Below are 12,441 nucleotides of genomic sequence, written 5' to 3'. Positions count from 1 at the left end.
CCCCTTTGTAACGCCGGAACAAGCGCCCGACGGGCAGGGGCCCCGGCGCCTTGTGTAATTTCGGGAGGGCCCCTATGAAGCGACCTGCTTACAGCGGCGCCCGCGCTGCGCCTCTTCCGCCCACAGGATTCCGGGGGCCTGGGGTCTTCGGCGGCGGGGGGCCCCCGCTCCGGGACTCGCCGCCGAAGTGCCCCGAAGACCCGCAGCGGGGACCGCCCGCCGCCGAAGCTCAGCTGGGAATGCGGCGGCGAGGCGTCCCCGCCGCGGGACTTCGGGGCACTTCGGCGGCGGGTCCCGGAGCGGAAGGACGCCCCCCGGCCGCCGAAGACCCGGCTGCACTTAGGAGGCGGGTCCCGTTTAGGCGGGAATTCGGCGGGGGTCAGTCCGCCCCGGAGTGGAAGGACGCCCCGCCGGCGAAGAGCAGAAGCAGAAGCAGCTCCGGGGCCCCGGGAACAAGTGAAGGACCCCGCTGCAGGGGCCCCGAAAAACTTGTGGGGGGCCCAGGGCAAATTGCCCCACTTGCCCACCCCCCGGGCGGCCCTGCAGAACCGTTTCCTGAGGCGATCCCGCAGGGCAGGCCTGGCCCGTCCCCGCCTCGCTGCGGTGCCGGACAGCGCGCCCGGAGCCCGGTCATACGCCACCTTGGAGTGGCCTGGCTCGGACACGTGTAACCTGTCACGCTTTAGGGGCGCCATAGGTCGGGTTCCCAAGGGCAGGGCGCAGAGAGGTACAGGTGGGGATACCTGCAGCGGGGGCAATCAGAGGAAGGCGGGTACAGTAGGGCTCCCCGTGAGGGCAGCAAGCCCAGCACCCAGCGACAGCCCTCAGTCAGCGCCTTCCTAAGGGACCCCTTTCCTCAGCGCTGTGGGGGAGGTGGGATCCAGCAGCTGGGGTTTGCAGGGGTATATAGATCAACCAGCTGCGGGTGCAGGAGAAGGACGCATGGGGCTTTCTCTGTTGTGGAAAAGGACCCGCCGAGGACCCTGGACAGAGACAAGCAGCTCCAAAACGAGGCCATGTGCAGAAACCCTTTATGTATGGTAAGCCTAGTTACTCAGACGCTTCCTACCGTTTGTTTCATTTAACAAATGGGGTTACATCTTCAACTACCGGTGTGTGGCGTTCGCTGGAGGGTGCCACAAAGCCAGATTACCCGGGAAGCTGCATACCAAACCAACTCCGTTCTTAGTGAATGGAACCTGCCCACTTTGCAAACCACCCTCCTGAACACTAAAAACGTTGCTTACAAAAATAAACAAATGCAACGAGGTACGTTAAATCATTGAGGAAGACACACCCACTCTCCTAAAAGTTGCATGAGGAGTACTGGCCCAATTCCAACTCTGGAGATTACATTCGCCCTGCCGAAAAGCAGGGAGTGGTGAATTTTAAGTATGTTTTATTTAACTTCTGATCAAACTGCAGCATAAAACTAGTGTATACTGTTAAACAGCTGCCATGTTTCATCCCAAGTTAGATACATGTCAGAGATAAAGAAATGACATCTGTATTGAAATTAATTCCAGTCCTTAATGACAGCAGCAGCATTATTTTACATGCTCAAGCAGGTGTCTGACTTAAAGTATGCTTTCAATGAGGATATGTGCAGCAGAGATCATTCCTGTGCTTATTTGTGTAAAAAGTGATTCCACAATCTGAAATTTAGGTCAGAAGCTCCCTCTCCTACTGAAGTCTTCCTTCATGGCCATAAAATTTGTATAAACAGGGTTGTGGAAAGGCCTCTCTCTCTGCTCATAGCAAATTAGCTTACTGAACTCCACAGCACCTGGAGTGTGCACCATATACGATTTAAGCATATTCCAATATTTTCAGAAGAACTAGTCTCTTAGTTCTTATGCAATTCCATTTGTAAAACAGTAACAATGATACACTATCTTCTCACTCACTACCTGTGTCCTCCGGGCTTTCTTCCTCCCTTTTACTCTCTGCACTTTCCTCTTATAGACTCATAGGTCAGAAGGGACCAATCTGATCATCTAGTCTGACCTGCACAAGGCAGGCCACAGAACCCCACCCATCCAATTTTATAACAACCCCTATCCCAGGACCGAGTTATTGAAATCCTCAAAATTGGTTTGAAGACCTCAAGCTGCAGAGAAACCACCAGCAAGCGACCTGTGCCCCACGCCGCAGGGGAAGGCGAAAAACCTCCAGGGCCCCTGCCAATCCGCCCTGGAGGAAAATTCCTTCCCGACCCCAAATATGGCGATCAGCTAAACCCTGAGCATGTGGGCAAGAGTCACCAGCCAGCACCCAAGAAGGAATTCTCTGCAGTAACTCAGTTCCCATTCCATCCAACATCTCCCCGCAGACCATTGAGCAGACCTATCTCTTCTTCCTGTTCCTTCACAAGGATAGCCTCCTTTACTCCATATTAAGTTTACTTGGAAAAAATAAAATCAGTAAAATGCTCTTTTGTATGGGATGAAGTGTATTTACACAACAGACTGACACCCAAGGAAAGTTATCAGGTAAATTGGCATTAGCAGGATATTAATCTGAAATATGGTCTATTAGTGTTGACAGATATATACTGCATATTAATTGTCCAATACTCCTCCCTTACCACTCAGTATCTGCACTCAGCATAGATCATCTAAGTTTGTAAAATGACCATTTGCATTAAGAAACCATATAGAAAGATCCATTACATGTTGACACCTTAACAGAAACAAATCTATATATTAAACAAGAAAACCATGCACAAAGTTAAAAAGTACAATTGACACAAGGTGTACGCATTCATCCAGAAACAACAATATTTATTTAACATTGTGTGTATATATATATTCTGCATTGCAGACTGTTTTCCATTTTATACATCTCTATTTACAGTGATTTAAAATATTCTTTATTTTTTTAATCTCTGGCAAATATATACAAGGTCAACAGTAACTACATTTCACATTTCAACAACAATCAACAGCATTAACCAGTTTCAGTAAGACAGTTAAGGTAATGGCTTACATGCACCAAAAACATGATCTTCAATGTGTGTTATCTTCAGCTCTGTAAGAATGAAGATTTTTCACTGGTCCCAGGTTAATGGACATCATGCAACAGAGACTGCATTTACTACCCATTCTGTTTAGTTTTTCACCAGCACTATATCCTGAATGTTTGGGAGAGCATACCAACATGCAGGGTTACACACTAGTGAAAAAAGGGCATCTACACAATTCAAGCCCTTTGGCCAAACAGATTTGTCCACAGAAAGTAGGTTATTTGCTGCCTGTCCTCCTTTTGTGACAATGACAAAATTACATAAAATGCCAAAGTAGTAAAAATCCTTCAGAAATCTTAATCCAGAGAAACAAACCTTGTATGACAGAAACAGTAAGAAAATACTATCTCAATCCTTGCAGATTGTTTCATTTTGCTAGTCAAACTGACTGCAAATTCTATTTTGTTACACAAACAGTAAGACTCAAAAGATTCATTGTAAAGTAGAGGAATTTATTACAAATTTAAAAAACATAGCACAGGGTACCTCAGTTTACTTATAGCAAATAAAAGCTACCATAGTAAGTCCAAAATGTATTGTGTTGAGATGATCTACTTATTCACAATCTTTACTAGCTTTTGCCTGGTGTCCTTGATATGGAAAAATGATTGCAGTTAAATGACTCCCTTAAGGTTATTTACTTAATTATATGGTTTCATTCTATAAATAACCAACTAGTAATGCCCTTGCCCAAAAGTATTTACTATTTTCTTGCAGAAAAGTGCAATGTCGTGTTTCCAAGTCATATTTGAATACACAAAACATTTTGAACACTAGCAAACCCATGAATACTTTGCAAAGACAAGTAATTTATTCTGAGTGATTGCCAACTCATATTGACTGAAAATTAGAAGCCATGTACTTTTTGATAGTAACATTTTTCATAAACAAAACAATATGCAAGACTAGTGAATGGTCTGAACTGGAGGGGAAAATTTAAGTAGCTTATTTTCTGTCACTTCTATGTCCTATAATGTCAAGGAGAAGAAATTTAATTTACTTAGAGAAACTACTAACAACCTGTTAAATTTCCTACTCAGTGCTGGGAAATAGCAGGCTCAATTGTCCTACACCTGAAATAAAGCTACAGTGACAAAGCACCATAAAGGAGTCTAGTCTTATTGGAGGGTACATCTAAACTATTATCTGTGTACAGACACGATATAACTATTTGCTCATTTGAAGACATTTCAGTAATTAACTTGATTTTTCTAGAACCAATTAATTTTTTTGTTTGGGAATCAATTTTTTTTTAAATTTAGTTTGACAGAAATATTCAGTCAAAATACTGGAGTCTTCTGCTCTATTCACTCACACTTCACTGCTTGTAAACCTGAAATAGGCATTCATGATGAAATAATTAGTTGACAAAGTCCTAGCTCAAAATGTAGTCCAGGATCTCAAAATAACTGTACAACTGTTTCCATCTGTGTTTCCTCACAGGAACAGAAAAGCAATCCTTTACATTAGAAGGGACAATTTTTTGAAGGATGGACCCCATTTTAATTACATTTGGTCCCTTAATGGTCTCTTTTGGTATACTGTCTGATACATGTAGGAAAGATAAAAAGGAATTTGCTTTTCTATACTCCTATAGGGATCACACTAAATCCTGAAACAGAAACAGCAGTTTGCATCTAATTTAGTTAAATCTAGAATTAAGCTGTCTGGGTTGGGGTAGATTGTCCACTAATAAAGTTCATTTCTCATCCAGATTGTATCTGAGGTTCTCTGTGTAACTACAAAATAAACAGAACTTATTCTTATTGCAGATACTGACCCTAGCCAACCCTCAGGTAAAATTTACTAATTAATTTAAGTGCCTACATCTATTTTCTTTCTTCCTGTTTTATGCTTTGCAAGCTCGGCTTAATAAGGCAGGATTTTAAAAAGCCATATTAAAAATATTAGCAATGGTCATATAAACATATGTATGCCAGCCTTGCGAAATCTTATTCTCACATTCACTTGAGGTGTTTTGTTTTGACGTACCAGTGACGGATCAGTTTCCCCCACTCCTCTCCATTGTCTTCCATCAAAATGTAATAGGCTGGTATATATACTGGGCTCTCAGCTGATCTATTATGACAATTTTGAAAGAAGGGTTTATATGTTCATTTATACTTCAGCCATAGAAAATATCTAAATACACTTTCAGGCAATGCACAACCTTGATTATCCAAATGCCGTAAGGAATAAATGAGAAACAAGGGAATTTTCAATAAGGCCCAGGTCCTAGAAACAAAACACTAAGTTTAAAATACCAAACAAGATACCAAATATTGTATGGTCTGGTTTAAGCTGAATACTCAGTGCATGTACACTACAGTGAATTTGCCCTTTTTATTTTACGTGTTTGGAATGGACTGGCACAAGTTACGTCTGGCTTTGCCCCTTGAGTTCTGCAATCATTCCTGACTCGAGAAATAAAAATACATGTTCACTGTCCACAATGCTACTCTCACAATGCCAATGGATACAATAAATATACCTAATGCATTTGATAGTAAGTTTAACATATTAAGGTAACATGTCTTAGAGTTAGGCAATGATAGATTGCAACAACTTAGGGTTTGTATGATTTAGTATTTAAAATATCAAGACTGTCTTTTTGTTCTGTTTGTACAGTGCATAATAAATAGCAGCTTAGCTCATATTCTATTTATCACTTTTTTTCCACAATTTAGAGGGACAGTATTTTGTATAACTTAATTTAAAAAATTTCTTTTCTTTGAACAGTCAATTTGGTCATTTCTATCTTCAGGTTGTTTTGATTTTCAAGAGTTTTTTATTTTTGATTAAAAAAATCAAACTGAAATTACTTATCAATCCATTTGTGTGAATTGTTTCCAGGTTTAAGAAAATTCAAACACCTTTAATCTTAAAAGGAGGTAGCAACTGGCTTATCTGGAACAACAAAAAAGTTTAAACTGTTGATTTAAAAATGGCCTCAGTGTAGAATAATCTGTTCCAAAATTAATCTTCAAAATATATTTGTGAACCTTTTATCATTATTTTGAATTTTTCCCCCTTGAACTAAGCTTTAAAATTAAATTACTAGTTATCCAAAAAGTAAAGCAACCCCCTTTTATTTGCCACTATTTAGTAGTGGATCGTACCCCCAAAATTTTCTAATATGTTTACATTTATATACAATACACACACAACTGAGGCAATTGATTGTCATCATGTGACAACGTATGTACCTACCCACACACAAACCTCACATGGTGAGAAAAAGCTCTGCCCCGGTATATTCTACTATTCACAAAAGTAGTGCAAATAAAATATTTTGTCAGAAAACAGTATTTCCACTATTCCAATGTCAAAGCAGATGATTTTAATTACTTTAAAAGCTAGTAAGAAATATGAGAATTTATTTGGAAATATCAGATTTATGTATCTGAGACTATTATATTTGCAAACCATACAAATATCTGATATAATACATAACTGGTGTGATAAAATGGTCACTGCTACAGAATGGAAGGACAGGCTCCACACTCCTAAAAAAGCTTTTTCAAGGTCACATCACAAATTGGTATTTGAGATGTACAATAAGGTATAAAGTCTCAATATTCTGAAAACTAAACTAAATGGATGGATAGTAGGGTATTTAATCTTCACTTGCAACATTCGTTTAAACAGCTATTGTCATCTTGCTGCCTGCATGAAAAATGGCTCACAGCTCAAGCAAAATGCCACTTGAAATAGCTTAAAAGCTGATCAAAGATTTAATTAGCACGCCTGTTATTTTATATTTTCTTAAATTATGAAGCCCCAGAAAAAAGAACAAATTACAAATGCCAGCAGATTATTGTACACAGTTATGCTAAAATCAAGGGATAATACATTTATCTTTACTTAAATGTGTATCTACACCTAGCTATAGTACCCATGGTTCTCCACTTCAGATTTGTGCATATATACTATCTCAGATAAGGAAGAATGTCGTATTCTACATTCTGACCTCTTGTATACTGCAACTGTACTCAACTATTGCAGGGGTCTAAAACTAGTGCATGATGTTACATACCAAATGCATCATAATTACGGAGAGACAATAGAGTGAGGTAAGGAAAAAGAACTTAAGTCTAAATCTTTGTCAGAAACCTATAATTTTAATAGTTTTGTACTTAGTTTAACAGCAGCATACAACACCCTCCAAAGTCAACTCTGATTATTCTTTCTTTGTATCCCAAGCATTTCCATTTCAATTAATGCCACAGTACTTTGAAGTTCACCAAAGCTAAGTACATCATATTTCACAACTACCTTGACATGGATTGATGGACACATCTAAAAGCATTAATAACATATAGCACTGACATGACACATTATAATGGCTGCTTCATTTGTGTTAATGGATGAGTCATTCCAGAACATAGAGAGAGGTTGATCAGTGAACATCTGACACGAAGCAGTCAAAGGATCCTTTGGACAAGTTATTATGTATCATATCAGTCCACAGTGTGGAACATCTAGGATGTTAATAGGGACAGAATTTGAACTCTTATCAATAAGCATATTATGGTGAAAGTAGTGTGCATATACACACAAAAGCAGATTAATGAATACTTAACAGATTTATAAAATATAACAAAAGGCACTCCACCAAAATAAGGACTAAATACCTGCAAAACTGGTTTTAAAAAGTGACTAAAACTTAATTCAAATTTGAGCACCCATATCTGACTCCCCATTTGAAATCACAGGACTATTTCATTTTGCTGAACTGGTTTAACTGCATCTTGTAAAAGAAATGGATCATGATATGGAAACTTGTTTGCTAAGTTTTAACCTGATGCAAAATTTTTAGAAGAGTTATAAATCCCTTAGGTGAAAACTAAGGGTGGAAAATATAGAACCTCGATAGCTGAACTACCAAACATCAGTATGTATATTTTTGTATATACCTCTACTATACATACATACACACACACACACAAAATAAACACTCGAAAAAATATATTGGGATTCTTCCAAAACTAGCCTGACCGTCTGACTTACATTTCCATCTCAAGAACTAATATAAAGGAATAATTGGTCCTTATCAATTTGAAATTATATTTATCTTTAGTAATATTTCTTTTTTTTTATGTTATCATTCCTCTTTGAATGTGAAATATGAAGATTAAGTGACCAAGTAACTCATTCAACCATAAAAATGTCTTCCTTTTCCTGTTTATAAGTTTGAAAGTCACTTTGAAAAAATGCTACTTGAAATGAGGGTGTTAAAAAGAGAAGAATTGAAAGCTCGAAACAACATTTAAACAACCAACCCATTAAATACCCACTAGCAATGTAATGCCATTTTAGTTCTGAATTTCGTACAATCTTTATAAATCGAAAGATAGCCTGTTATTTGTAGCCATTTGTTTACATTTTTTCCACAGTGAAAATTATAAAACAAAAGTGCCTACAGAATGAAAAAATGTAACTCTAATCTGTTCCATGGGTTAATGGCCTGTAAACTTCCAGGTCACAACAGAGTAGAGAAAAAAGACTGAGACTTCCTCTTTTCTCCTTAGTTATCCAAAGAAAGACACAGGCTAAAATATGATGGACATCCTCCTTTGTAATCAGAAATGTACTTTTAAGTAGTGATCGCTAGCATAGGTAGCAATTGCTGCCCATACATCAATCACATAGATTCAGGACTTGGCTCAATGGCATGAGTTCAGAGTTTTCTAGGAGACTGCCTGTCTCCATCAGCAAAATGATCAGATATTTACAAAATTTACAATGGATTGTAAATACAAAGGCAGTGAAGTGTGGTCCTTCTGGGAGAAAAGACTACCCCGTTATACCAACATTGTTTCTAGAAAGTGTTGCACATTGATGCTTCAGTGTTTCCAGCAAACTATTATCTCAATCCCTGATGCATCTCCTTGGAGGATTATGTCTGGACTACAGACTTCTTAATCTATGCTGTGACTGAGCTAGGAACACCTAGAAAGCAGGAGGGGCTCCCTAACAGCTATGATACCATAGAATGCAGCCTGAGAATCCCTCTGTTTACCTGAAGATGCACTTGTTTCAATTCAGTGATCATCACCTCACACAAATAGAAGCAGAGCTAGTAGTTAATTATTTCTGGGAAAGTGTGTCTCTCCTTCCCACTTTTGAATTATTTCAACAGGTTTGGCCTTTCCAAATTCCAGTGTGTAAGCGGAATGACCCTGTGTCCTGGAGGGGAAGACATATAACATAAATATGGCTACAACGCCATAAGTAATACATTGTGACCTACGTTCTCTACTTACAGCCCTCTTTATCTGAGGGGCAACGACTTGGTAATAGGCATGCCTCCACTGTTGAGCAGGAAGAGTTTCAGAAGTAGGAGAGTGGGGAAGGAAAAGAACAATTCTCATTTTAATGGAAAAGTGCATTGGTCAGCAAGAAGCAACAATGACATTCCCCTCTCCCAGAATTGACTGCACAAACTCAGAGAGGTCCAAAGTCACATTAGAATCTCTGAGGCACTCCTGGTTCTAGAAAAATCATGATCCAGTAGTCTTTGCAGTACTATAGACTGATAAAACTAACCCGTTTCTATTTCTTAACAAAGCCAAAGCATCATCTCATAGGGATCACATTCACCATTTCCTCCAATATCACTAGTCTCACAGTGTTGAAATGGGACTGATCAGCCTATGATGGATTGCACATCACCCAAGGAGAAAGGAAGGTGTGGAAAAGGCATACAGTACATTTTATACTGCTTCACAACCATGTTCACAAGGGGTGGGGACTGGGAGTTGAGAGGAGATTTATTGCTGTTTCATACAAAATACAGGATGATATCTAAACTGAATCAAATGAGATCACAATGGTCAGTATTTTCACACTGTGGGATGAAGGTTCTTGTTTTTGCCCAAGGATGAACTGTCTGTTGGTTAAAGAGGAAGAGGGGAGTCAAAGCTACACCTGGGATATCAGCTGCATATTGAAACTTGGGGATCGAGACTGCTTGGTAAGGGGAGCCCCTGGAGTAAGGAGATCTTTACCTTCCCCAGCTTGGCCTAGCCGGTCCTCCTGTAGACTGATAGTTGAAAACCGATTGGAATTGCCAGCTGCTAGATTAGTAACACCCGCAGTGCCAACCCCAACAATGCAAGCTGCTTGACCACCATTCACATAGTCAAATGATTTACTGGAGGAAGCACTGGCAGTCCGGATTAGGCTCAAGCTACTGGCTTTTGGTACCACCTGCCCAGCAGGCAGGCTGAGGTGTTTCTTTGTAGGTGTCATCTCAATTGTTTCTGCAGTAAGGTCAGTTGGTTGGTGCAGGTGCTGCTTCTGAGCTACTGAATCTCGAGGGCTCTCATTGGATTTAGTGGCAGATGATGTTTCTTTATCCTTAGCTGAACGCCCACTTGCTGCTTTCCTTAAACTGCCCCTCTGGGATGTGGACGATAGAGGCTTGGTCCCAACTGGCTGGCTACTAAGGGAAGCTCCTGATGAAAATCCTTCGTCAGCATCATTGAAGTTCACGGATTCCTCTCTTCCATTTATACCCTCAGTATCTACAAAAACCCAACACAAACAAATTAGACCCAGAAACTAAACAGTCACATTACATGAAGTAGATGTATACAGATGTAAACAAAATGTCACTAAAAACAAACTTCACTTTCTGATCCAAACACTTTTCCACTTGTTAACTGATTCCTGCAACCAAAATTTTTCCCTCTATACATAGTGGATAGTAACTTTTGTCAGCATCAAATTCCAGTACTCTACACTAGCAGCCTGATTTACCTCTCACTTGCCTGATTTTACACTGATGTAGCCTCATTCACTTCAAGGGAGTTATTCCTGATTTACATGTGTAAACACAAAAAAAAAGGCTCCACATGGTTTATTTATTCTCTGTTCCATTCATATGCACTCTGCCCGGTTCTCTCACACTTGTATAAATCTATTACACTTTTGTTTACACAAGTGAGAGGAGAATCAGAGCCTCTTGTGTACATACTTTTTATCTGGGTAAACCTCTCATCTGTATTAATTCACCATCTTCTGTAGAACTCATCAGCTCAAGCATTACTAGTAGAGGCACAGATAATTGTGAGCATCTGAACAACTCTGCTTGACTATCCAATCCATTACCCAATTCAGTCTAAAGGATTCTTCACAACCCCTTCACTCATCCTTTCAGCCTAGGTTGCTATTTTTATCCTGATTTAGGGCTGCATCCCGAGAGGTGCTGAATACAGTAAATGCAGCTCCTGCTGAAGTCAATGTGAGTTGCTGCAAGAACTCAACAACCTTTAGGAACAGGTCAGACCATTGGTCACCAATCACCACCATGCCTGCAGGTGTACTAGATTTTAGCAGATGCCAACTGGCACATGTGACTAAACTTTTTCCTGGAGATAAACCCTAATTCCTATGTGTCATCTCTCCTCCAAACCCCAGTCCTCCTTGCACTTCCAGTAATTACATGAAGCTGGCTTCCATCATATTGCCTGTAACCTGGCTGCCTAAATATCTTCTATCTATAAAATACCTCTTTGTATATGGAATACAAGATTAAGCTGCAAAGTGCTGCACACTGTGGAAGAGACTTTGTGCTTCTGAACAGGACCTGCCTGTCAAACAGCAACCTATCACTCCAGGCCATGAATGGAGAACAGAGAAAACCTAGAGGAGGCCTCAGTTTCCTAGGATGCAACCTGAAGTCTGGTTTTGAAAGTTGGGAGTTTAAAACCCAACTGTGAAGGTATGTCTGTGTTTCAATTAAAAACCCATGGCTGGCCCATGGGGCTTGGGCTCAGGGTCTGTTTAACTGGTATAGACGTTCGGGCTAGGGCTGGAGCCCAGGCTCTAGGACCCTGTGAGGTGGCAGGGTCCCCATAACATCTAAAGCAAAATTAAACAGTCCCTTATCCGGAGCCAAGTCAGTTGGCATAGGCCAGCTGCAGATGTCTAACTTTAGTGTAGACATACCCTGAGTATATTAAGTCAGTGACCTTTGGAAATACGTTTGACTTGACAGGGTCCAAAGATGGATGAGCTCTGCTGGTTTACTGGCTAAATTTACTGGCAGCGGGTTCCTTTGCAAACTACTTCTAGTTTGTGGTTTTCATTTTGCTCCCTTACTTTCCATTACTAAGGAAACAGATGCATTTACTTCTTAAGTGCTTGCTTTCAGTCCTATACCATGAAAAGGGTTGTACAAAAAATAGCAAGTATTTTCATAAAAAATGCAATTTTGTTTCAGGCCATTTTGAAACCCCAAGGAAATTCATAAAGTAGTTTTTACAACAAAACATGACAAAATATGCATTTATCATGTATTTGAACAGGACTTTGAATTTCAAAAACTGTAGTTTTTGCATTTGAATGAAAGTATGCTCATTTTCACTCCAGCTGTCTTACTTTCAAAATTAAAAAAGCAAAATTTCACC

General features: G+C 40.0%; 1 protein-coding gene across 13 annotated transcripts in view; it reads right to left on the bottom strand.

Annotated features, from left to right (window-relative positions):
• Positions 1 to 2,756: 2,756 nt before the first annotated feature.
• FAM126B (family with sequence similarity 126 member B) overlaps positions 2,757 to 12,441 on the bottom strand; it is a 108,162-nt gene continuing 98,477 nt past the window's right edge. For 9 of the 13 annotated variants that reach the window (XM_030579299.1, XM_030579296.1, XM_030579293.1 and 6 more), the window contains one exon: positions 2,757 to 10,554. In XM_030579299.1, coding sequence (XP_030435159.1) covers positions 9,950 to 10,554 — 605 coding nt within the window. In that variant the 3' untranslated portion in view covers positions 2,757 to 9,949. The remainder of the gene's footprint in view (positions 10,555 to 12,441) is intronic. The other 4 variants (XR_004002527.1, XR_004002528.1, XM_030579300.1 and 1 more) reach the window with 4 other exon arrangements.

This window comes from Gopherus evgoodei, chromosome 11, assembly GCF_007399415.2.
Source record: "Gopherus evgoodei ecotype Sinaloan lineage chromosome 11, rGopEvg1_v1.p, whole genome shotgun sequence".
Lineage (NCBI taxonomy): Eukaryota > Metazoa > Chordata > Testudines > Testudinidae > Gopherus > Gopherus evgoodei.
The sequence above is the reverse complement of the archived record's forward strand: the minus strand, read 5'-3'. Positions and strand labels throughout refer to the sequence as shown.